Source organism: Sorex araneus, chromosome 3 (genome assembly GCF_027595985.1).
Source record: "Sorex araneus isolate mSorAra2 chromosome 3, mSorAra2.pri, whole genome shotgun sequence".
Classification (NCBI taxonomy): Eukaryota; Metazoa; Chordata; class Mammalia; order Eulipotyphla; family Soricidae; genus Sorex; species Sorex araneus.
The window spans coordinates 103,282,884-103,308,457 of NC_073304.1; the positions used below are offsets into that span (position 1 = coordinate 103,282,884).

At 54.1% G+C, this 25,574-nt stretch overlaps 1 protein-coding gene across 1 annotated transcript in view; it reads right to left on the reverse strand.

Moving 5' to 3' along the window:
• Positions 1–894: 894 nt before the first annotated feature.
• PAQR5 (progestin and adipoQ receptor family member 5) overlaps positions 895–25,574 on the reverse strand; it is a 69,859-nt gene continuing 45,179 nt past the window's right edge. The window contains exons 3-8 of the mRNA XM_055133840.1: positions 23,376–23,503; positions 21,364–21,569; positions 17,436–17,562; positions 10,669–10,765; positions 8,105–8,246; positions 895–5,140 (exon numbers count right to left, since the gene is read on the reverse strand). Coding sequence (XP_054989815.1) covers positions 4,899–5,140; positions 8,105–8,246; positions 10,669–10,765; positions 17,436–17,562; positions 21,364–21,569; positions 23,376–23,503 — 942 coding nt within the window. The 3' untranslated portion in view covers positions 895–4,898. The remainder of the gene's footprint in view (positions 5,141–8,104; positions 8,247–10,668; positions 10,766–17,435; positions 17,563–21,363; positions 21,570–23,375; positions 23,504–25,574) is intronic.

The following is a 25,574-nucleotide window of genomic DNA, read 5'->3' on the forward strand; positions in this document are numbered from 1 at the left end:
TTAATGCTTTAGTGTGGTACTGCTTTGGCTTTGTGTTGAACTCGTCAAGCCACCAGAACTTGTCACGGGAGAGGTTGTTATTTGTGCTGGGAATTGGGCTTCCCTCCTGGCTGCCTACACTGGGCTGCTCCTGGCTGTGGTGGCCGTCGTTTCTCGGGGAGTCTTCTCGTGGAGAGCACCATGTTCTTATTGAAAATTCAGCCAGCTCCTCCTCCATCCCTCGGTTCTTCCCGGTGCACCGCAAATGATCTCTCATTCCTTTCTCTGTCCACCTTTCGTGCTTTATATTTTGTCTGTTTTAGGGCCACACCCGGCCGTGCTCAGAGCTTACTCCTGACTGCACTCAGGGCTCACTCCTGCAGTGCTCTGAGTACCAGAGATCAAAGTCAGGCCAGCCACGTGCAAGGAAAATGCCTCACCTGCTGGGCTAGCTCTCCAATCCCTGGTCTCTCAGCCCTTTAACCTCCTCCTCAGCCTCATTTATGGACCTTTTTCCTCTGAAGCATCACGGCTTAGGCTTTCCACCTGGCTCCACTCCCCAGACTTTCATTCCCAATGACTCCACCTTCACTTTTATGTTTCTGAGCTCCAGATGCCCATATCCAGCTACCTTCTGGATTCTCTAATGGGTGTTTCATAGACTCCTCACACCTAACACCATTAAACTCTACCCCAGAACCTGCGGTGCATGGCAGGTCCACCTCACCAGCCCAGAGGCTCTTGCCTCTCCTGCTCAGTCACCAAATTTTGGCAGACACACTGGCTAACCAGCTTTTTATGCCTCACCACCCCTGGATGCAGGATGCATATGTATACAGGATTCTGGTTTTTTGTCATGCACAAGCATGTTTGCACACTGGTGGGTGGAAAAGAACCTCAAGTAGAAAACAGGAGAACTTTTAAAAAATAAATAATTTTTATTTTTCTCTCCATAGTCTAAGAAAATCAGCGTTAAATTGGAAGACTGTCTCCAAGTTTGGAAATGGGTTTTTAACATCTCTGTTTCATAACGGACTAGAAAACCCCAGGTAGGCATTCAGTGAATATGTGATCAAGTATTGATTAAACAGTGTTGTTCAATAGTCATTTCAGGTAAAAGTAGTACAAGAGCCAAACAAATTTGGGACCCACTGGATCCAAATGAAGAATTTCTCCAACATAGCTAAGAATACCATCCAACCTCATCCACCTTCCTCAGAGATTTTGAATACCAACAGAGTTCTACAAATAAACCCTGTCACCTGGATCAAAAAACTCAGGAGACCATATATTTAAATCACTTTGTAACACAAGGCTTCTAAATGTTCCACATATAATTCTAGTCAACCATGATAGGTTCATTTCTTTAAAAGATAACAAACAGAGTCTCTTTTAAAAACCAAACAACATAGAATTGAATTCAACAGTGAGTATAAGGGATGAAGTTGATTAAATGGCCTTCTTCAAACACAAATTTTATGCAACTACAGTGCTGACAAATCTTGGAGTAGTGTTTTACAAGCCGGGGTAGAAGGAAGAAATACATCCCATCAGGAGAGAGCCCCCAGCCTCCCATAATCCCTTGTGGTGAGCAACTGTTACCAAAGGGACTGTCACATCTCTTCGGTATGTTGGTACATCACAGTGTTTTTTTGAAAATCACTACATTAAAAGACATCTTCCCCTGCCAACTTTTTAGACTTTCTGGGATGACATGGGCAAAATAATTCCCACATAAGACAATATTTAATGACAATCTATCTGAATATATTCTCACTTCATAGGAGAAGCTTCAAATCAACATATTGCAAACTGTTGTACAATTTTTATTTGTCCAAAAGTATACAAGGGACTCAAGTTTGCAGAAGTCTTGAAAACATTATGAAACACCTGATTTGATTTTGTTATTTTAACATTTTAAAGCATGATGCAAACACTGAATAACCAAAGATGAAATAATCTAAAAGTCCTTCAAATTCATTCCCTGTTTCCTTTCAATTTCTTCTGTGCTAAACAAAAGACATTATTCTCTAAATAAGAGACTTCTTAGCATTTCGGGAGTTTTTTGTTTGTTTTGCTTTTTAGGGCCACACCAGATAGTACTCAGAGCTTTTTCCTAGCTCTATGCTCAGGCTCAGAGATCCTGGTGTGGCTTGGGGGACCTTGTGGGGTGCGGGGGATCAGACCAGGGTTGGCTGCATACAAGGCCAGGACCTTACCTGCTGTACTATCTCTCCCGCCCTGGAGCTTGGTATTTCTGGATTAGAGTAATTTTCTTAAACTCTGTGTCCCTGAAATAGTTTAACTCACAGACACACTGGAGAATTCCACTAACGATGTTAACTTGTTGCCAAAAAAGAAAAAAAATTGCAATTAAAAATTAATGTACAAAAATATTGACCAACCCTCAGAATTGTATCAGTGTGCCTACCTTTCCAAGAGGAAGAAAGCATAATAAAATGAATCATGCCCTATTTCTCATCCACCTTCATCCAATACTTATCACTACTTGGCCTAAGAGGACTGGACAATGAACTATCTGCAAGGCCATTCAAATGTTATACTGCAAGTTAAAGGAGGTGGTATTCTAAGACATGTGGGTATTCTTGCTTCAGCCCAATCAGCACTGGGAAGGATGTCATTAGCAAGGGCCTTTGTAAATAAAAATTACTTTGCATCAGCATTTCTGTATTCCCTGAAAACACTATGAAATACTGAGCTGTTGGGGCTGGAGCAATAGTACAGCGGGTAGGGCGTTTACCTTGCATGCAGCTGACCCAGGTTCAATTCCCAGCATCCCATATGGTCCCTGAGCACCGCCAGGGGTAATTCCTGGGTGCATGAGCCAGGAGTAACCCCTGTGCATCGCCGGTGTGACCCAAAAAGAAGAAAAAGAAATACTGAGCTGTAATTAGTAATGCAGCTGGAGAGAAAACGCTGAGCTCAGTGTCTGTGTGCTATGCAGAGAGGGTGGCACTGTCTTGGGCAGTATGCTGCTAAAAACCAGATTCATGAAAATAAGACTGAGAGGGCCAGGAAGGGCTCCAGGGCGAGAACATGCCTCCAAGCACAGAGGCCCAGGCTCAGTCCTCAGTAGGAAGGTGTGGCTTCCTGAACACCGCAGGGTGCAGCACTGCAGCTCTGTTGGGACGGTCCTTAAAAAAATGAAGAAAGCAGATAGGGCCCCCACAGTCTTCCGGAATTCAGGACAAATGTCTAGGTGTGGCCTGAGGCTCAGCTCCTGGGGGTTTGTGAGAGGGGGGAGGGGAGAGGGAGAAGGAGGGAGGGAGAGGGAGGGGGAGGGGGAGGAGGAGGGAGGGGAGAGGGAAGGGGGGAGGGACGGGAGAAGAGAGGGAGAGGGGAGAGAGAGAGGAGAGAGGAGAGCGAGACAGAGACAGAGAGAGAGAGAGAAAGAGAGAGAGAGAGAGAGAGAGAGAGAGAGAGAGAGAGAGAGAGAGAGAGAGAGAGAGAGAGAGGAGACCCCTGGAGGGGCACACCATAGCAGAGATCAAACTAAGGGTCACACATGTCAGGCATGTGCTCCACTCCTTTGAGCCATCTCTCTAGCATTAAACATACACACCGGGCAATGCTCAGGGCTCATTCCTCGCTCTGCACTCAGGTCACTCCTGGTGGGGCTCAGGAGACCATATGGATTGGACCTGGGTTGGCCACATGCAAGGCATGCACCTTCCCTGCAGTACTCTCTCTGTGGGCCAGGAAGCCTGCACTCAACACAGTAAAGCAGAGTCTGTCTCCGGCATGCCTGGAGAATCTGCATCCCAAATGTGCCCGGAATTCCTGGTTCATCATAAGGCCTGAGCGTCACAATCAGCATCCTGGTCTGGGGCCCACTAAATTTTGCAGCCTATCTGAAAAGCTGAGGCAGCACCAAGTGTGACTCAGCCCATGTATGGTGCCAGCGTTGGTTTAAAAGGGACAGACAAGCACTGAGGATGGGATAGACTCGCCAGCTCGATGAAATCATGATGAAATGCATTCTGCGCCACACCGCCCTTTGCAATACCAACCTGGCAGCAAGAAACTAGAACAAATCAGAATACGTGACCCCAAGCAGAGGTTGTGAGCTCCCACATTCCAAATCCAAACCCAGCCGGCTAAGCTGTGGAAGGGAAAGACTTGTGGAAAATGGTTTTCCTCTGATCCATTTCCTTTGCCCATCCGTTCCCTTCACTGGGAGGGGAAGGACCCACCCACACGGTCTTTGCACGTCCTTGGCCTCCATGTCCAGACTCAACAGATCCTCACTGACCTTCTAGGCTCCTCCCAAAGCAGATGACAGAGTCACACACACAGAGCCCTTGGGAAGGGCTTTGCTGATGCATTAACGTCCATCAAATAAGTCTCTTTCTTTTTTTTTTTTTTGGTTTTTAGGCCACACCTGACAGTGCTCAGGGTTTACTCCTGTTCTGTGCTCAGAGGTCACTCCTGGTGACCTGGGGGGACCTTATGGGATGCTGGAGATGAAACCCAGATCAGCTGCATACAAGGCAAGTGCCTTCACCTTTGTACATTTCTCCGGTCCTAAAAAGTTCACTTTCAAAGAACAATGCTGCCTGATGAATCCTACCCATGAAGCTTAATCCAGCTGTTTGGTAGTCAAACTCTGAAGGTTTAAATGGAATCAGAAACCTTATTTGAAATCAACTGAAAACCCTCTTGAAGTATTCATGATTCTCCTGAATAAGGACTCTCCTGAACCCGTGTCACCCTCTTATAAAACCACACTCATAGGATCAGTGCACATCTAGAGAAACTCCCCCAGTTTTTGAACACAAACCCACCCAAAAATACCAAGACACCGGTGTGTTCCTGGCAGGCCACAGGTTGCAGGTCCACGATGCTTTGTGGGCTGCAGGTGAAAGTTGCTGCCTGGCACACACCAGTGATGGTAGAAGTCATAGTTCTTTTTGATGTCCTTTGGGCTCAGGGACCCGATACAGAGCAGCAGAGAAGCAGATGACGTTGCTGAGGCTGAAGAGGAGATTCAGGAGGATGGCTCCCACGAGCTGAGCCAGAGACAAGGGCTTGGAAGCGATCAGGAGCGACTCCTTCCTCACATTCTTGTCCAGAGTGATGGCTTCCATCTGCAGGTGTGTGGCCATGACCACGCACACGTGGAACAGCTGGTGACTATGCCCTGCAGCAAACACACCCAACAGCACCCACATGAGCACCAGACGCCTGCAGTGACCGGACTGCTATACATGAGAGCAGCCGAATGCAGGATGACCGCACTGAGTCCACTGGGGAAAGGGAGAGAAAAGGCAAATTCAGAGGGGGAGGGGGAGGGAGGGAGAGAGGGAGAGGAGAGGGGAAGAGAGGAGAGGGGAAGGGAGGAGAGGGGAAGGGAGGGGAGGGGAGGGGAGGAGGGGGAGGGGAGGAGAGGGAAGAGTAAGGGAGGGAAGGGGAGAGCAAGGGAGGGGAGGAGAGGGGAGAGTAAGAAAGGGGAGGGGAGAGCAAGGGAGGGGAGGAGAGGGGAGAGTAAGAAAGGGGAGGGGAGGGGAGGGGAGGGGAGGGGAGGGGAGGGGAGGGGAGAGAGAGAGGAGAAAGAGAGCAGATTTGGAGGAATCTTTGGGGCCAGGAGTAGAAATGGGGACCAACAGTTTCTGGCAGGGCAGCTCTGACTAGGCTGATGACTGTTGTGACTAAGCACCTTTCTTACAAGAGGCTTCTTTTTCTGCTGGGGGCTGGGGGCTGTCACACCTGGTGGCACTCAGGGATTACTCCTGGCTCTGTGCTCAGGGGTCACAACTGGCAGGACTCAGGGGATCATATGAGGTGCCGGGGATCAAATCCAGGTTGGCCCCAGGCAAGGTAAGTGACCTCCCGGCTGTACTATAGCTGTGGCCCCATGAGGCTTTCTTTCCTTACTTAAGTTTCTTAATGCCTTTACTCCTCCATCATTAGTTAGTTGTCCATGCATCTGAGTGTGTCCCTGCTCTATTCTATTATTCCATCCCATTCCATTCTGTTCTATAAGCTTGCTTTTACTTGGATACCACATTGGTGTTGACTATGGCTTTATGGTTTTAGGGCCGCACATGGCAGTATCCAGGGCTCTGCATTGAGAAGTGAGCCCTGGAAGTCTCAGAAAACCGTATGTGGCGGGGACAGAGTGATGGTACAGCAGATAGTGTACCTGCCTTGCACATGGCCCACCTGGGTTCTCTCCCCAGCACCACATATGCTTAGATCCTTAAGCACTGCAGGCTGCACCTCCCCTCACCTCTTCCTTCCCAAGGGAGGGAGGGAGGGAGGGAGGGAGGGAAGGAAGGAAGGAAGGAAGGAAGGAAGGAAGGAAGGAAGGAAGGAAGGAAGGAAGGAAGGAAGGAAGGAAGGAAGGAGAGAAAGAAAGAAAGAAGGAAAGAAAGAAAAAAGAGAGAAAGAAAGAAAGAGAAAGAAAGAAAGAAAGAAAGAAAGAAAGAAAGAAAGAAAGAAAGAAAGAAAGAAAGAAAGAAAGAAAGAAAGAAAGAAGGGAAAGAAGGAAAGAAATGGAAGGAAAGAAAGAGAAGGAAAGAAATGGAAGGAAAGAAAGAGAAAGAAAGGAAGGGAAGGAAGGAAGGGAAGGAAGGAAGGGAAGGAAGGGAGGAAGGGAGGAAGGAAGGAAAGGAGACAGGGAAAGGCCCTCAGCAATGAAACTTAAGGACAACAAAGCTTCTGGGAGGAAAATTCTAAGGCTGCTCCACCTTATAGGAAAACAGAGACCTCATAAGATCTTCACAGGGACCCTGAGGAGACTGGACCCCTCCCCAAGAAGTTCCTCAAATCCTCAGACCTCTCCCTTAATCCAATTAACTTTAGTGATTCAGCCCCAGGAAGACTCCAGAACATTCTGGATAAAGACAACCCCTGGATCAAGATAACAGAGAAGAGCCTATAGAGCCACCTTGAACAAAGGAAGGGCGCACAGATGCTGCCCGAGTCCGTGTGCTGCTTGCGCCTGTGTGGCTGAGCTATGTGTTGCCCGCATCGCCCCTCCTGAGATGGGCACTTTCATGCCTTCCTGTCTGACGCTGGGGTATGTGTAGGGCTCTCTCCACCCTTGGAGAAGCCCGCGTTCTCTCTTGAGCGCGTTGCTCTGTTCTTACTCTCCACTCTCCCACTTTTCTCTTCCTCCTTCCCTTCAAAAACCCTCCAAATAAAATCTGTTTACTTCACTGCTTGTCTACTCCTGAAATTTTCTGCGAGAGAGACAAGAACCCTGGACACCCTGGGTCAGGCCTGGGACTGGTTTCTCCTTTCCTGCACAGAGCGAATCCTCGCTCCAGCCTGAGTCTGTGGCTCCCCGGGAAATCGGGCGGTGGGGTCGACTCCCCTGCCAAGAAGACCAAGCGGACTTCAGGTGTGTCCTGACGGCCACCTGGTGGGGCTGGTGGGCTCAGGCCCGTGCCGAGCAGGGGCTCATCGCAGACTTGACCCGTCCTCGTCTTCCCAGTGGTCCCGGGCGGCAGAGGCGGAGTGGGAGAAGGTGACTCTTTTTCTCCCTGACTCGCATGAGCCACCCGTGGGGTCCCCCGACATCACTCCTGGACAGTCCCCTGGCGTGGGGCATGGAGCGCGAGTCCTAGCTCCCTTCCCAGCCCGGCAGCTCCTTCCCTCTAACCAGAGCTCAGGCTCGGCCTCGGGGGGCCAGGCTGCAGAGCACCCCGACCACCTGGGGCGTGTTCCCCTCCTCGCCCTGTCTTGGTTGGGGTGTCTGTCCAGGGCCGGGGGCACGGGCTCTCCCGTGACTGCAGCTGCGCCCACCAGAATGAGACAGACCGTCCCTGGGACAGCCGCTGCCGGCCCCCGAGACCAGCGCACCCTGACTTCCCTCTTCCTCTCAGGGCTGTCCTCGGTGTTTTTCCATCACAGGATTTTGCGAGTGAAGGGGCCATGGCCAGCCCAGGACTGCTGTCAAGCCCTGACTCGCTCCCCATCCTCCCCCATCCTACCTCGACCTCCAATTTTATGCCCATTGGCCTGTACCTAGAGAACTCCTGGTTAAGGTGCTCCTCGCCCTGCCCTGCCAGCCTTTTGCACCTGCGTGTGCCACAGCCCACGCGTGACCTGAACCCCCCAGAGCAGGGACAGCGGGCAGCAGGGAGTCCCGCCCACTCACCGATGTAGTCAAAGCGTCCGGGAGCCAGGCGCTCGGGCAGGTGTGCGGAGTAGAAGAAGGAGGCCAGGAGGGTCATGGCCGTGTGCTTCTGGTGGTACAAGGTGGCTTCGCTCAGGGCACTGTCCCCTGGGAGCAGGAAGAGCTGCAGGCATGGAAGGACATGTCAGGTCTGGAGAGGGCCCTCGTCCCGAGTCCTGCTCGGACTGCACCAAGGACAGTGAGCAGCACCCAGCCTGCCCCGACCATCTGAGGCCCAAGGCAAAGGTGTGTAAATTCCCCCAGGTGCTCGGGAGAGCTGGGGGCTGTTCATTAATTTCTCCATTCAGGGTCACACCTGATCATGCTAGGGGATACTCAGTGGTCACTCGTGGTGGTGTGGGAGACCCACGCTGAGCCCAGGCCCCCCACCGGCACAGCCTGTACTCCACCCTGACACCATCTCTAGGACTCTTAGCTCTACATTTACTTCGTTTTAACTCATACATTTTTATTTTTATTTGAATGACCGTGAGATACACAGTTACAAAGTTGTTTTGTGATTGGGTTTCAGTCCTACTGTTCCAACACCCCTCCCTTCACTGGTACATTTTCCACCATTAATGTCCCCAGTTTCCCTCCCACACCCCCCACCTCTCCCACCCCACAGCACCCCAGCCAGCCTCCATGTCCACGGCAGGCACTTCTCTCTCACTCTCACTCACTCATTTGCTCCCTCTCCCTCTCTCCCTCTCTCCCTCCCTCTCTTCTTTCTCTCCCCCTCTCTCTGTCTCTTTCTTACTCACTCTCCTCTCTCTCCCTCTCTCTCTTTCTCACTTTCTCACTCACTCTCCTCTCTCTCCCGCTTGCTCGCTTGCTCGCTCACTTTTGCTCTCACTCCTCTTTCTGGGCATAATGGTTTGTATTAACTTTCTACAAGTCATGGTAGTAATAAAACGCAAGCCTGGAGACAGCTCAGGCTGCGTCTATGCCCTGCCTAGATGCCCGGTCCCCTAAGCACCGTGAAGAGTGATCCCTGAGCTTGAAAGATGAGTACCAAAAGTAGACTATAGACCAAACATGATGGCCGCTCAATGCCTCTATCGCAAACCACAATACCCAAAAGGAGAGAGGGAGCAAAAGGGAATGTCCCGCCACAGAGGCGTGGTGGGGTGGAGGGGTGGGGTGGGGGTGGTGGGAGGGATACTGGGATCATTGGTGGTGGAAAATGGGCACTGGTGGACGGATGGGTACTCGATCATCGTATGACTGAAACGCAAGCACGAAAGTCTGTAAGTCTGTAACTGTACCTCACAGTGATTCATTAAAAAAAAAAAAAAAAGAGTGATTCCTTGAACACAGAAGTAGGAGTTGACCTTGAGGATCAGTGGGTGTGACCCTCTCCATCCCAGACACAAGGAAACAAATCCCCAGACTCAAGGAAAGAGCAGGGAAAATATATCTGGTATTAAGTAGTCTCTTCACCATCTAAGCACGCAGCCACGGATGCTCCTAATTAAACCCGGGGAAAGCTCTGAGTCTTCTGAGAGTACTTAGTACTTAGGAGCTAAGTGGAGTTGCTGCTTGGGACAGGGGGCGGCCAGGCCGGTGGGCATCATCCCAGCCACCACGTCACACACACTCCACCTCCAGATGGCTTCGCCGAGCACTGAGTCGGCAGCCTGCTTGCTCACCCTCAGGGCTGGGGGCTCCATCTCCTCCCCACTGCCCAGCCCTAGCATCACCACCACCCCCCGCCGGCACCCACAGTGCTGAGCCAGGGACACAGAACCTGGGACAAAACACATGGGACTGGTCTGGCTCTGGTTCCCTGGGCACGGCCCATGTCTTCCAGGAAGGAGCGGGGGCTGCGGGGATTGAGCTACACCCCCGTCTGTGCCCAGACCCAGGCGGGCAGGCAGAGCAGAGCCTGGCCCTCCCCCTCTCCCTCCTCTGTGGGCTGCAGCTGACCCTGCCGCAGTCAGGCTCTGCGGCTCAGACCCTCTGAGGCTGTGGCGCGGGCAGGGGAGCCTCGCTACAGGTGAGAAGCAGCTGGGAGCACTGCCGAGGGCCCTGGGATCCTGCTGGCCTTCCCCGCTCAACCCCTCTGTGCTGGGTCCACTCTGGAGTCGCCCACAAATCCTCACCAGACAGACCTTCTTTATTTAAAGATCTCTCTCGATATTTACTAAATTACTCTAGTAAATATCAATTATTTTACTAAAGGACTGTATTTGCTGCTTTGCTTCACTCTGCCAAGGGTCTGCCTCCAGACATTCCCCCTTTGCCACCAGCCACACTTCATCTCATATATCTGATCACAACCTGATGATGGGGTCTCGTGACCCCGACCCTTTTGCTCTCTTAGTCACTCTACTGAGTCCCAGGCTGCCTCCCCTCCCCAGTCCTCCAGGATTGCTCCTGAGCTCCCCTCAGCGCCGGCCCCTAATCTGTCCCCAATGGGTGCTCAGAGCCTGTGTCTTCACATCACTCCTTGATTACTCTGCAAGTTCCTCGGAGAGAAGTAGTGGGCTTCTTGTGGGTGTCCTCAGACACCTGCATGGTGTTTGGACCCCCAAGGACCTTACCCTGTAGAGGACGGGCAGCGACACCCAGATGTAGGGGTAGGCGAAGGCGAGGACGCGCAGCAGCTTGTACAATCTGGACCCCTGCGTCTCCAGAAACCTAAATGGTGCAGGCAAAGGAGGAAGAGACAGGGTGGAAGGAGTCTCAGTGACGGGGCACTGGGCAGGCCTGGAGAGTATCGCGTTACATCACGGCCACGCTGGATTCCCATGGCCACCTGGCCCCCAGCATCACGGGTGCAGCCCACCAGCTGCCCGGGTATCCCTCGGCTGAGCAGCATTCCGTCCCCTGGCCCTCACCCTCACTGGAAGGCCTGTTGACTGAGAATTGTGATGGGCCCCTGGGCTTTCTGAGGGGAAGGCTCTTTCCTCCCCCAAATGACTAAGGTCAAGCCTTGGTCAAGCCTCACTGAGGAGAGGGTGTTTCCCCAGCCTCTCCTGCAGGTTTTTTCATTTGTTGCTTCTTGGGCCACATCTAATGATGTTCAGGGGTGTTACCCCTGGCTCTGCACTCAGGGATCACTCCTGGTGGTCCTTGGGGGACCATATGGGATGCTGGGGATTGAGCCCAGGTCGACCAGGTACAAGGCAAACACCCTACCTGCTGTACCATCGCTCTGACCCCAGGGGCTCAGTCTGTGAAAGAAATGCCCGATGCACTTGGAGACTCAGTGAGACCCATATAAAGCTGGCGAGGGGTGGGGCGGCGGGCGGCACTGGGCAGAGGTCCTCTGGGAACTCCATACTCTAACTGCCACAGAGCCTTTTCTTTCTTGCTTTATTTGGGTTTTGGTTATGAGGCCACAACTGGCAGTGCTTAGGGTCTACTCCTGCCTCTGTGCTCAGGGATCACTCCTGACAGGGCTCAGGGCACCCTGTGTGGTGTAGTGGATAGAACTGGAGTTGACCAGGTGTAAGACAAGCACTTAAACCCTGTATTCTCTCTCTCTCTCTCTCTCTCTCTCTCTCTCTCTCTTCTCTCTCTCTCTCTCTCTCTCTCTCTCTCTCTCTCTCTCTCTCTCTCTGGCCTCCAAGAACCTCTTAAAGCCCAGTGCCCAGAAGCAGGACTCAAGAGGACATGCCTTACATACCCCAGAGTTTGATACCCAAGTCCCAAAGGACTGCATCACTGAGTGAAGCATTGTCAGGGGTGACCCCCCTCTGAGGCTGGGGGGTCAGCACGCGCTGAGGCCCAGTGTTCTGACTGTTCAGAGACCTGCAGGCAGCCGCCCAGGGGGTTGGACCCTCACTCAGCCATGCTCAGGGCTGAGTCCTGGCTCTGTGCTCCAGCATCACTCCTGGCGGGGCTCAAGGAACCATCTGGGGTGTCAGAGCACAAGGAGCTGAGCTGAGGGGCTGGGACCCTCCAGGTGCTCTTTGGCCCTGCTGGCATCCAGATGGCCACGCAGGCCAGGGACTGAACCTGGGTCTCCTCACAGACCCCAGTACTTCAAGCCATATCCCCAATTCCACAGCAATTTTTTTGTCAGGCCACACACACCTGGCTCTGCACTCAGGAATTACTCCTGGCCGTGTTTGGGGGAGCATATGGGATGCCAGGGATCGAACCCAGTCAGCCACATGCACTGTAAGTGCCCTCCCTGCTGTACTATTCCTCCAGCCTCATCCCACAACAATTTTCTTCTACCTTCTTTGTGTGGAGCATACCTGGGGGTGATCAGGGACTGGTCCTGGCTCAGAGTGACCCCTGGAGGTGCTCAGGGAACCGTACAGGGAGAGCTGAGATTAAAACCAGGGTTGGAAGTGTGTGGGGGGCTGGGGGTAATTAAGATAGACCCGTATGACAATAATAGCTGGGAATGATCACGCTGGACAAGAACTGAGTGTAACCAGGTCCCAGGGGCTCCCCCAAATCTGCCCCATGATCCTCTCCTGCAGAGACAGGTTTCTATGTTCTGTCTCGGTTCCCCAGACCCTCTGCTCCTCTGCCCCTGTCATGGCCCCCTGCACCTCTGGCCCAAGCAGCCCGTGTCCTGTGAGCCATCACGGTGACCTGACTACAGACCCCATCTGCTTCCTGCCCTGGGGCTCTGGGAGCATGGCCAGAGCAGGCACGGGGGCTGCTCGGGTCTGGACCCAGGTCCCCTATGCTAAAGCCTGCCTGAGCACACGCTGTGCATCTCCCAGGGCATCTGGGCTTGGGGTGCCTGATCCAAGTAGGAGGCAGCCCCCAGGGATCCTGAGAAGCGCCAATGCCCTCACAGACAAGCTCCCACCTGCTCAAGCCCACCTTTCTTCCTCAGCCCTGCCACACCACCAAGGCACCATGGACTCCATGGAGAGAAGGAACAGGCATGGCAGGAGGAGGAGGAGAGGGAGGAGAAGCAGCGGCCCTCATTCCTCCTCCCCGGCCCCCAACAGAAGCTCCAGCTGGGTGGGATTAAACAGCACTGTGATTCCATGCCAGATCCCGGCCGCCCCAGGTGCAGATTCCACCTCTGCCCTTCATGACTGTCACCCCAGCTTTGTGCACGCCAGAACCCTGCGCAGCAAGCCCAACCCCTCCCTGGTTTGACCCTGAGGCTTGCACAACTGCACGGCAAAGTACCTGCTGGCATGTATTCTTTCCCTAGAAGGGGAAGGAGAGGAAGAAGAGAGGCTCTGAGCAATGTGCCCTTTCTGGGTGGGGGAAGGGAGATGCTTTTTGGCTCATACCTGGTGATGCTCAGGGGTTACTCCTGGCTTGGGACTCAGGAACTACTCCTGGCGGTGCTCAGGGGACCACATGGGATGCCGAGGATCTAACCCAGGTCTGCCGAATGTAAAGCAAACGCCCTCCCCGCTGTCCTATCGCTCTGGCCCCTTTAAGTGCCTTGAAGTGAGATGGGCAAACAAGAAGCAGGGACTGTGGTTTTCTATTTGGCTCCCAAACTTCACACCTTGAACCTTAGCCTGTGTCCTCACCTTCAGCCCATCTGCCCCAGGGCAGCACCAGCCATCTACTCAGACCCCTGGGAATCTGTCCTGGCCCTTGCGCTGCTGCCTCGGATCATCTGATCATTCCTGGCTCAGGCACTCTCTTCCTGTGGCCCCTGATGTGGGAAGGTGGGCTCTGGCGGCCGAGGGACACCCCAAAAGCATGGTTTTCCTGCCGCTTGAGACAACATTTCACTCGGCCTGATAAAATGCTTCCCCGGGGTTGCCAATGAACCGGCCTGTCCAGCTGCAAAGCTGAATCTCCATGGGGAAAAGGAGAAAAAGCAGAACAGAACAGAGGGTGGGGGAAGGCAAAGGGCCCCAGGCCACAGAGCTGCAGTTGCGCTTCACACCACAGGGTGTCGCTAAAGATTCAGGGCCGGAGGGACCAGAAGCACCAGAATCCTCCCAAAGGTCCACAGCCCTGGGGGTGCTGGGGGTGTGCGGGGAGGGACTAATCTCTAGGGAGCCAGACTCCCCCTGTTCAGAACCAGGTTAGCAGGAAACACTGGTTCCCGAGAGAAACGTGAATCAGGGAGGGTGGTTGATCTGAACCTGGTAACTCCTGTTGCTGCAGAGCTTGAGTGAAGCAAGCTGGCCGGGAGATCTGTGGGGCTTTGGGAAAAAGGTTCTGTGCAGCGGGTGTGCACACGCCTGGGTGTTCACCCACCGATCTCCCGTCCTGTGGCTCACAGCAGCAGGGACAGTCTCATGTGCCGGCCTTGGTCCTAGCTGCCCTTTGTTGTCTTCCTGAGCCCTCTGGCCTCCAGCTCTGTCGGGAACCTCTGCCTGCATCTCTGGTCTCCTGTTCTCACTGGGCACAACTCGGCCAGGGCAGCTCCACTCTGAGCTTCCGGGCCTGCAGCGTGAGGCCTTGGGGAGGTTCCTCCTTGTGAGGTCTCGCCTCCCTCTCTTCCCGAGGGGTCTTTTCCCGAGAACTCTCCTTCAGCAGCCTCCTGCGTGCACACCCGGCTGTTTCTGGAGGAGACAGCCCTCCTAAGGGAACCCTGGGGGCCACACGGCCCAGGCAGTGCAGGCAGACAGCAGCTCTTCCCTCTGCCACGGCCCCCGACGGTTTCCCGCCGACCACAGGGTAACCCCCAAATGGGCATTCTGGAGATTTTAAGAAGCAACTCTGTCCTGGGGTGCCAAGTGTACCCCACCCCTCCCCCCGGGCAAAGAGACATTCGTTCCTTGTATCTAGTCACTCACGCTAGAGGAAACAGTCCCCCTGCTAGCTCGGAGGACACTCAGGAAGCTTCTCCCCACTTCCACAAAGCTGCCCTGGGTCATGGACACAGGGGACGGTCCCTCTCACCCAGGAAGCCTTCCTTGCCCTCTGCATACAGGGCTCCCCTCATGCTGATCCATATTCCCAACACTGCCCTGAGTCCTAACCAGACCAGACAGCGCGTCCCCCAAGGGCCAGAATCAGAGCCGGGGACAGGGCGAGTGTGTCCTTCCAGGAACCCTGCCCCCATGCACCCTTTCTGGGGGGCAGTTTTCTCCTGGGGTGGGGTTCCCGCCTGACCTGGCATCTGTACAGCTCAGGTCTGGCACAGAGGCTGCTCCAGACATCAGTGTCCACTGCCAGGGTCCTTGAGGGGCTGGAGAGGAGGAGGTCCTAAGCAGTGTCTGGTTCTCTTCCCTACCCGCCGTCAGAGCCCTGGGGGAGTCTGTGCCCTCCAGCATGAGTGAGTGTGCCCCCGACCCCCCTGTCTTTCTGAGGAGGGAGGCCCACGAACCCAGGCTTGGGGGGGAGTAGTGTTCCCCCCACAGACCCCCTTGACTCAGGACAGGTGGCTGGAAGGCCACTGGCCTCCCAGGGAAACAAACCACCCAGTCTTCCAGGATGGGAGACATGCTCACCTCGCCCTGGGGCCCAGAGATCCTCATTGCTGCCCACAAGAAAGAGGGTCCAGGTTTGCCTTCCAGAGCACCTACCCCCACCTACAGTTGGGAGTGGGGTCAGAGGAGGTGCCTGAAAGAACAGCAGTGACCAGCAGGGGGCACAAATGGAGTTGCATTTGGTAGATGAAGGATCCTTTCTCCATCCCTCCCTCCCTCCCTCCCTTCCTTCTTTTCTTCCTTCCTTCCTCCTTTTCACCCTCCCTTCCTTCCTCCCTCCCTTCCTCCTACCTTCCTCCCTCTCTCCCTCCCTCCCTTCCTCCCTCCCTTCCTTCCTCCGTCCCTCCCTCCCTTCCTTCCTCCCTCCCTCCCTTCCTTCCTCCCTCCCTCCCTCCCTTCCTTCCTTCCTCCTTCTCACCCTCCCTTCCTTCCTCCCTTCCTTCCTCCTACCTTCTTCCCTCCCACCCTCCCTTCCTCCTTCTTCCCTCCCTTCCTTCCTTCCTCCCTCCCTTCCTCCTTCCTCCCTCCTTTCCTTCCTTCCTCCCTCCCTCCCTTTTCTTCCTTAACTGAACTATGTCCTCAGCCCTAGGGGTTTTTTTTCTAACCATCCCCTCCATCCTCGCCACACTCCTGCATTCCCCAAACACACTTGAAAGACTTCCCAGGTCACTCATGGGAGCTTTTCAGTGGCCGAGTAGCCAAGCGGCCACCCTCACACAGCATCCCCTGCACTCACATTCCAGTGAACTTTCTGGAGTGACAGGAAGGATGGGAGTCAGAGCCAAGGAGCCGAAGAGCCGCAGCTTCTCCTGGGCATGGAGGGCCACAGAGCATCCCCACTCCTCCATGTCCACCCACCAGGGGCAGGGCCCTTGGGTGGCAGCCAGCATTCTGTCCTGGGCACCCTCTGGGGCCCTGCACAGCTGCACTGCCTGGAGCCCTTCCATTTGTCTACTATGATAGATGTGAGCCCACTTTACAGGTGAGCAAGCCAAGGCTCTGAGTCCACGTGACCACCTAGTGGAGTGACAACATAATGTTAAGAGCTTGGGGCAACTGGACTGGAAGCGGGGACCTCCCTTAAGGATTGGTGCTGGAGACAGCACAGCAGATACGGCACTTGCCTGGCATGCAGCCAACCTGGGTTCAACTTCCGGCGCCTATATGGTTCCCGCAAGCCAGGAGTAAGCCCTGAGCATGACTGGGTGTGGTCCCAAAACCATTAAGGAGAAAGAAAGAAAGAAAGAAAGAAAGAAAGAAAGAAAGAAAGAAAGAAAGAAAGAAAGAAAGAAAGAAAGAAAGAAAGAAAGAAAGAAAGAAAGAAAGAAAGAAAGAAAGAAAGAAAGAAAGAAAGAAAGAAAGAAAGAAAGAAAGAAAGAAAGAAAGAAAGAGGGGCTGGAGCAATAGCACAGCGGGTAGGGCGTTTGCCTTGCACGCGGCCGACCCGGGTTCGATTCCCAGCATCCCATATGGTCCCCTGAGCATCGCCAGGGGTGATTCCTGAGTGCAGAGCCAGGAGTAACCCCTGTGCATCAGCGGGTGTGACCCAAAAAGCAAAAGAAAGAAAGAAAGAAAGAAAGAAAGAAAGAAAGAAAGAAAGAAAGAAAGAAAGAAAGAAAGAAAGAAAGAAAGAAAGAAAGAAAGAAAGAAAGAAAGAAAGAAAGAAAGAAAGAAAAGAATTTCAAGATTGGTCTGGAGAGAAAACACAGGGATCGAGGCGTTTGCTGTCTACCTGTCTACCCCAGGAACTGTAGGCGTGATCCCTGAGCACAGAGTAAACCCTGGGCATCACCAGGTATGGCCCAATAATCTTCCCCCAAAAGAGTTTCAGGGCAGCTGAGCTCTAAGCTAACCGCCTGCCCGTGGGCACTGCCAGGCTGCAGCAAGTCTAGCTGGAACCCTGTGCCCTCACTGGCACCGCTTCCCCCTGTCCCCCCCACCCAATAGGCCACTGTTCCCCAGGCCCCTGGAGGCTGCGCAGGTACCTGGAGTAGCAGGCGAGGCCAGTGCTGAAGATGGTGTTCAGCACGGCCACGCTCAGGTAGCAGTCGTGGAACCGCGTGTGCATGAGTGCGTCGGGGAACACGTAGGCGAAGTAGGCGATGGCCGAGCCTGGGGGAGAAAACAGCATGGCAGCGAGCCCCATCGCTGAAACTTCCCACAGCCCAGGACCCCTGCTGGCACCTGCCCACGCCCCTGCACAGCCCCCAGCACTTCCTGCCCAGATGCTCTCCTGAGACTTGCCAGGGGCCTGGCAGGCTTGCAGGGCTTCTCACCTAACATCCAGCACTCAAACAAGGTGCTCAGAGAGGGCGACTCGCCCACCTGGGACACACAGCTAGAAAGGCCACAGAGCCTAACCCCAGAGCTGGGCAGTTCAGCGACTGCTGATGACCATGTGATGTGGCCCAGGTTGGCCCCATGTCCTCTTAGACTGGGGCTTCCCACCTGCCCCAGCACACAGGCGCACCACAAAGGACCGGGATTTGGTGAAGTGTCAGAGTAGTGAGTGTGTGTGTTTGTGTGCATGTACATTTGTGTGTACATGCCTATGTATGTGAGAGAATATGAATGTATCTCTGTGTGTATGCCTGTGTGTGAGTGTATATGTGTGAGAGAATGTATGTGTGCTAGTGTGGTATGTGTGTAGATGTGTCTGTTAGTGTGTGTCTGTGTGTATGTCTGAGTGTGTGAATGTGTGCATGTCTCTGTGTGTGTCTGTGTGTTTGTGAGTTTGTATCTCTATATGAGTGTGTGTCTGTGAGTTTGTGTCTCTGTATGAATGTGTGTCTGAGTGTCTGTGAGTTTGTGTCTCTGTATGAGTGTGTGTCTGAGTGTGAGTTTGTGTCTCTGTATGAATGTGTGTCTGAGTGTCTGTGAGTATCTGTGTGTGTATCTGATGTGTATAAGAGTGTGTCTGTGTGTGTGTCTGTGGTCTGTGTGTGTGTATCTGTGATCATGTGTCTCTGTGTGAATCTGAGTGTGTCTATGACTGTGTATGTGTGTGTGTCTGAGTGCCTGAGGGTCTGTGTGTTGGTGCATGAGTGTGTGTGTGAGTGTGTGTGTTTGTCTGTGAGCATGTCTGAGTGTTAGTGGTTCTTTGTGTGTTTCTGTGTGTGTGCCTGTGTTTGTCTCTATGTGTGTGTATCTCTGTGTGTGCGTGTGTGTTTGTGCCTGTGTGTGTGAGTGTACATGTGTCTGAGTGTCTATGAGAGTGTGTGTGTGTCTGTGGGTGTGTGTGGGTGTGCAAGTGTGTGTATTGGGTGTGACTCCTAAGAGGCTGGCCTACAGGACGGTGCTTTGCTTCTGCGGGGAGTTCTGAGAGAGAAGGCTGACAGTGGAACCAGGAACCTGAGGCCTCGGTGTTTACTGAACATCCTGCACCAGGCAGGGGGCACTGTGTCCCAGAGAATGAGAGGAAGGGGTCTGCTGAGGGCAGGCAGCACAGGGTGGGGGGGCTCAGCGTGTACAAGCTGTGTGACCTTCAGCGTCCGTATTCTCACTGTGGCTGGGTCCCGGCCCAGGGGACAGCTGTCCATGTCGACAAGACTGTCGTTGATGGTAATGACAGGCCCGGGTGCTCTCCAGGGATCCCGGCTTCTCCTGCTTCACATCCAAAACTGTCTAATTTTTGCCAATTTTGTGGATGAGAGCACTGAGGCACGCAGAAGAGAAGAAATTGCTGGAACCAGACATCTAACAAGGGGCTAAGACCCGGATCCAGAAAGACTCAGAAAACTCGACAGCCCCAAAGCCAAAGCACCTCATCGAAAAATGGGGAAGGATGCATATCCCCACAGAGAGGCCCGGGGTCACGTGAAGAAGTTCACCATGGCTGATTACCGGGGAAGCGGAAGCCCAAATCATGAGATCAATGAAAAGTCTAGAAACAGCTGCTGCTGGTGGGAGAGGGGTGTTGAAAGGAACCCACATCTCTGGGGGGGGGGGGGGCATCACCTGGATCATCCTCTCTGGTAAAGTCAGAGGAGGTCTCAAAAAACGAAAAACAGAGCTTCCATAGACCCAGTGATTCAACTCGTTGGTATCCATCCAAAGAACACAGAAAGAAATCAGCAAGGTATGTGCACCCCTATTTTCACTGCAGCACTTAGCACAATAGCCAGGATACTGAAACAACCAAAACGCCAAACAACTAATGAGTGGACAGAGATGTTTTGGTATATGTGCCCAGAGGAGTACTATGCAGCTTGGAAAGATGAAGTCTTGCAGTTCACGCCGATTTGGATAGGATCGGAGGGATCATGATGAGCAAAGTTGAGTCAAGAGATTAGGACACACCTTGGGGCTGGAGCGATAGCACAGTGGGTAGGGTGTTTGCCTTGCATGCAGATGACCTGGGTTCGATTCCCAGTGTCCCATATGGTCCCCTGAGCACCGCCAGGAGTAATTCCTGAGTGCAGAGCCAGGAGTAACCCCTGTGCATCGCTGGGTGTGACCCAAAAAGCAACAAAAAAAGAGGGATTAGGACACACCTGATGAGCTCACTACTCCGAACTGCGCAGAGGCAGGAAGCCAGGGAGCGGCCAGGATTTTCATGGGAATGAAAATGAACCTTTGAATCCTGACAACAGAACTGAGGTTGGGAAGGGACTGGAGGGGGGGGCGTATCTAGAAGTGAGGAAGGCCAGTAGTGGTGTCCTGGGCACTCTGGGGATCGAGGCTCATGTAACTTTGTCCAACTAAAGCATAACTGTTAACACTATTGTCAACTATGTCACCTCAATAATAAGAGAGTAATTTTAAAATAAAATAATTGGGCCAGAAAGATAGTGCTGTGGGTACAGCGCTTGCCTTGCATGTGGCCATTCTGGTTTTAATCCCTCGCACCAAATATGGTCCCAGAGCTCTGCCAGGAGTGATCCCTGAGCACCACCCACTGTGGGCCCAGCTCCAAAATACATAAAATAAGTACTAACAGAAAAAGAAAAAAAAAACTTGCCAAGACTTCTTATAGCTGAGAAAGGGTAGAAATCTCCCCGGGGTAGGGTGGGGGCTGGCAGGGCACAAAACACTGCAGGTATGTGCGGGGCCCAGTATGTGTAAACACAAGTTTGTGTATATATGTATGTGTGCATATATTGTCATGTATGTATGTGTGCTTGTGTGTGACTGTGTGTGTAACTCGTGAAGGAAGAGAGAGAGAAGAGAGCACAGACACAGGGTAGAACTGGACTCCTCGCGGATGCTCTCTTGGCGAGGGCAGACAGTTGCCTGGCTTTTGCCCCTAGAAAGGATCAAGAGGGAAAAAGGAGCTAGAACTGTGATTAGTGGACAGATGGACACCTCATGGTGGGGTATCTGTCCACCATGAGAGGGGACAGACAGAAGAACACAGGGGAAACACAGACGGTCACACGGTATGTGTCCATGGCCTTCCTCACCGCCCTCGGGCTCACTGTTTGATGCTCCCATCCCATCCCAACCTCCATCAACCACTGGACCAGCTCTGCCCTGCCAGAAGGCCCAGCCCAGCCCGAGAGAGAGAGGACGGTCCAGAGTGGGCCAACTGTGAAACCCAGTCTGTAAACACGACATTACACACACTGGCAGTGAAGGATACCGCCTTAGCAGAAGCTACAATGATCCTATTAATGAGCTGGTGTGTCTGTTCAGTGGAACTGTGGTGAGGTGCTACCGAGATCTCACTGCACCCCGTGTCTGATGACGACCCGTTAGAGGCTTGCAGGAGTGTTTACACCTGACGAGCCATGAAGAGCTCATGGCATCGATGCTGAACACCTCGGTTCAAGTTTCTTACAAAACCCTGAGTGGAGCCTGGGTGAGGCCCTGGTGCTCCCATCACCATCTCTAAGCCTGGGGGAGCCTTCAGGGACCCCAGCTCCCAGGGGACCAGTGGGAGAGGGGCACGGCAGGTGGCTCGGGCTCACACACCCAGGCTGAAGAGGTTGACGGCACCGTAGTCCAGGAAGTAGCAGATGTGGCGGGCCTTCTGGGACATGGAGCTGAAGGTGTGTGCACAGCTGGACACAAGGGGGTACACGCAGCTGGTGCCCATGTACACGAGCAGAGGCCAGGAGTAGCTGTCATGCTGGATGTCCGTCCCGTAGAACCTGGTCACTGACTTCCACAGGAAGAACCTGGAACACAGCAGCACTCACTTGCCCTCAGCCTCCGCCCCGACTGCTGTTCTCCATTCCCCGGGCTGGCCCATGCCCACGGGGATGCCGGGAGAAGGGCGTCGGGTGGGGAATGAGCGGGCGAGGAGTGGCAGCTCATCATCATGTCCAGCGTGGCGAGTGCAGGCGAGTGACAGTCCAACCCTTGTGCCCATGTCAGGGGCAGCTTATCAGCTCGCTGTCACAAACTCTTCATCAGGTGACATAGTTTGTCAAAGTGTTCCCTCCCAGGGGCTGGAGCGATAGCACAGCGGGTAGGGTGTTTGTCTTACAGCTGACCCGGGTTCGATTCCCAGAATCCCATACAGTCCCCTGAGCACCGCCAGGATTAATTCCTGAGTGCAGAGCCAGGACTAACACCTGTGCATCGCCGGGTGTAACCCAAAAAGCAAAAACCAAAAACAAATGAAAAAAACACAAAGTGTTTCCCCTTGCCATCCCTTCCCCCCTCTCCTCCTCTCCTCCCTTCCCTCCACTCCCCTTCTCTCCTCTGTTCCCTCCGTGCCTAGGAGTGTGGGGGGGCCTGGTAGTTCTCAGCCGAGCAGGCTGGTAGGTGGATGCAGGGGCCTGAGCAGGTGCTGCTGCCCAGGGCCTCTAAAGCAGGGGTCTTCAGGCCATGCCCGTTGGGGCTCAGGTTTCCCAGGGATGCTCAGGAATGCATGCAGGCCAGGGCCTGCTAGGTGCATGCTCCAAATCCCACCTTGCATTTGAACCTCTAACTCGGCTTCACAGAGCACAGTCTGTGTCCCCATACAGGGGCTGGGCCGCCCTCGCCTGCCCGCAGGCCCAGCTGGAGCTGGCGCCACTTCAGGTGCAGGACCCCGGGGCTGCCTTCCACAGGCCCCTCCACCGGGCACACAGGTGTCCCCACTGCTCGGCTTCTCACCACCTTGGGGAGGGGAGTCCGGGCCGGTCAGAGCCAGGACATTGACCCCCTTGTTTGGGCCACCTCTGTGGCAGCCAGCAGGGGCCTCAGGGGGCCTGTGGCCTGCAGGGCCTCTGAGAACCCCCAGCCCTGCTATGTGGCTCTGTCACTGCCTGTCCCCGGGGGGGCGTGTGGCCCCCTCCCTCCCTTTCCTAGCAGCCCCTCTCAGCTGGGCACCTCTGGGTGGCTCTGTGCTACATCTCTGAATCCTGCCAAGCGGGTGCCTGGACGCTGCCGAGGTTCTGGGCCCACCCCAGACACGCCACTTCCTGCTCATGCCTGCCCCTCTCTCTCTGGTTTTAGAGCCACGCCCAGCAGTGCTCAGGCTTACTCCTGGCTCTGTGCTCAATAATCACTCTGGCTGGGCTCAGGGGACCATGTGAGACACCAGGGAATGAACCCAGGTTGGCCGCATGCAAAGCAAGCGCCCTCCCCTGTCAGGGAATCGAACCCAGTCTCCCAGGTGACAGGTGGGGCTACTTCAAAGTCTCTTCCAATACTTTCCTGCAATCCTCAGGGCATCAGGGGAAGGCCGGACGCTCATTTCTGCAACTCCCCCTGGGAATATTGATGCTCAGAGAGCCGCTCGCCCCAGTCAGGGAGCATTTGCACCTGGACTTTTAGAAACCTCCGGGGCAGCAGCAGGAGAGACTGGGGAGCCATCAGGCACCCTCTCTCATCCCCCTGAGCTGCAGGTCCCGGCGTCTCCCACCCTACACTCGCCCACCAGAAGGGGGCCCACAAATCCCAGCCTTGACCACCAGCCTTCCCCACCGCACTGTCGAGAGAAGGGGGCCCCAGGGCTCCTGAGAGAGACCAGCTGAGCAAAGGGCAGGAGGTACCAGAAGGGCAGCAGGTGAGTCCAGATGTTGAGGGTCTCATTGGTCATCTGGAAGAGACTGAGGACGCAGGCGATGGCAGAGCTCTGCGGGTGCCGGTACCCGAACAGGATGCCTTGTTCATGGAAGACCTGTGCCGGGAGGGAATGGGGACAGAGGTGAGACAAGGGGGCAGGGGGCATTCAGGGGACAGCTGGCTTTCTTCACTGTGAACACTTCCATCAGGAGCACTTAACGCCGAGTTGCTTCCCCTCATCCCCCACCTCCTAGCCCTTGGCTGTGCTCAGGACTTATTCCTAGCTCTGTTCTCAGGGATCATTCCTGATGATGTTCAGGGGACCACGTGGGATGTCAGGGATGGAACCCGGGTCAGCCGCGTGCAAAGTAAATGGCCTGCCCACTGTGCTATCTCTCTGGCCCCTGTTGTTGCTTTATTGACAGGAAACACACCCTGCAGTACTGGGGCATGAACGCAGCTTGAGCCCAGGACCTTGCACACGTGATGCATCTGCTCTCCTGTGGAGTTGCCAGAAGCTGCCCCAGAGCGTCTAAACCCCCATGTTCTGCAAAGAGACCAGGGCCAGCTGGAAGAGAGGGTGTGAGAGCCCAGTCCCTGGGGAAATCGAGTGCTTCGCGTTGTCCACTCACACTTGGCATGAACATTGTTGCCTACGGGTCTGCTGTTGGACCCTCTGCCAAGGCCCAGCTTTGGATGTCTTCCTGCTAGGTGGGCATAAGTGCTGCTGGCTAAGGAGAGGTACCCGGCTGCCACGGGCCGCTGGGAAGGTCTCTGCGGCTGGACCCCAGGGCCAGGGTAGATGGACCAAGGCGCTTCACAAAGGCCTCTTGATGATGAAGACACTGATGGCATCAACCTGGGCTATAGGAGGAGGGGGCTGGCCACAAGCTCCCCCTCCCAGACCAGGCAGTGCACCTGCCACTGTCTCAGGGGCTCTCCCAGGGCACACTAGGACCAGTCAGGTAATGGATACGTTTCTGCCCACCTGGAAGACTGAGGGCAGCAAGGCAAGGGGCATGGAAGCTCTGATGCAGGATGAAGTGAGAAAAGGCCAAACAGTACTATGGCATTCCTGGCACATGCATGAGAACAACACGAACATAAGGTGCGGAGGGCAGGGGTGGGGCCCCAGGAAGTACAGACTCAGTGGGTGACGGAGCAGGACTGAAGGGCACTGGGCTCCATCGCGTCACTTTGTTTTAACGAAAAAAAAAATGTTTGATTTGAGGGCCACTTGGGGGTGCTCAGGGCTTCTTGCTTCTCTGCTCAGGGATCATTTTTTTTCTTACTGAATCACTGTGAGATAGACCCTTACAGAGCTGTTCATGATTAGGTTTCAGCCATACAGTGCTCCAACACCATGCCTCCACCAGTGCACATTTCCCAGCACCAGTGTCCCCAGGGTCCCTCCCATCACTCCCCACCTCCTGCCTGCCTCTATGGCAGCCACCAGCCACCTCTCTCTCTCTCTCTCTCTCTCTCTCTCTCTCTCTCTCTCTCTCTCTCTCTCCTTCTGGGCATTGTGGTTTGCAATACAGATACTGAAAGGTTGCTGTGTGTATCCTTTCACCTACTTTTTTTTGTTTTTGTTTTTCTTCACCTACTTTTAACAGTTCTTATCCAGCGTGGTCATCTCCAACCATTACTGCCATACGCGTCTCTTCTCTATCCTGCCTACCCTGCAGGGATCACTCCTGGCAGTGCTCAGGGAACTTCTGTGGTGCTGGGAGTTGAACTGGACTCACCAGAGTGTAAGTGCAAGGCAAGTGCCTTACCCGCTGCACTATCTGTTGACCACCTTGCGTCACTGTAGATCAGCGTGGCTCCATCTTGAGATGGAGATTTAGGGCTAGTGGGGGGTTGTCATAGGCACAGGGAGGGAGCTGTGCTGTAGGTCCCACACTCTCATAGCCAGACAGCTGAAAATGTCCCGATAATTGCCAGTGTCCCTGCTGGCAAGTCTTTCCCAGTTAACCTCTGATTTAGATGCGTCTTGCTAAAACATTTGACAGGTGGGGTCAGAGAGATAGTACAGTGGGTAGGGCACTTGCCTTGCATGTGGTCAACCCTGCTTCGATTCCTGGCAGTCTATATCGTCTCTTGAGCCACGCCAGGCGTGATCCCTTAGTACGGGGCCAGGAAAAAACCCTGAGCACCACTGAGTGTGCCCCTAACTCTCCCTC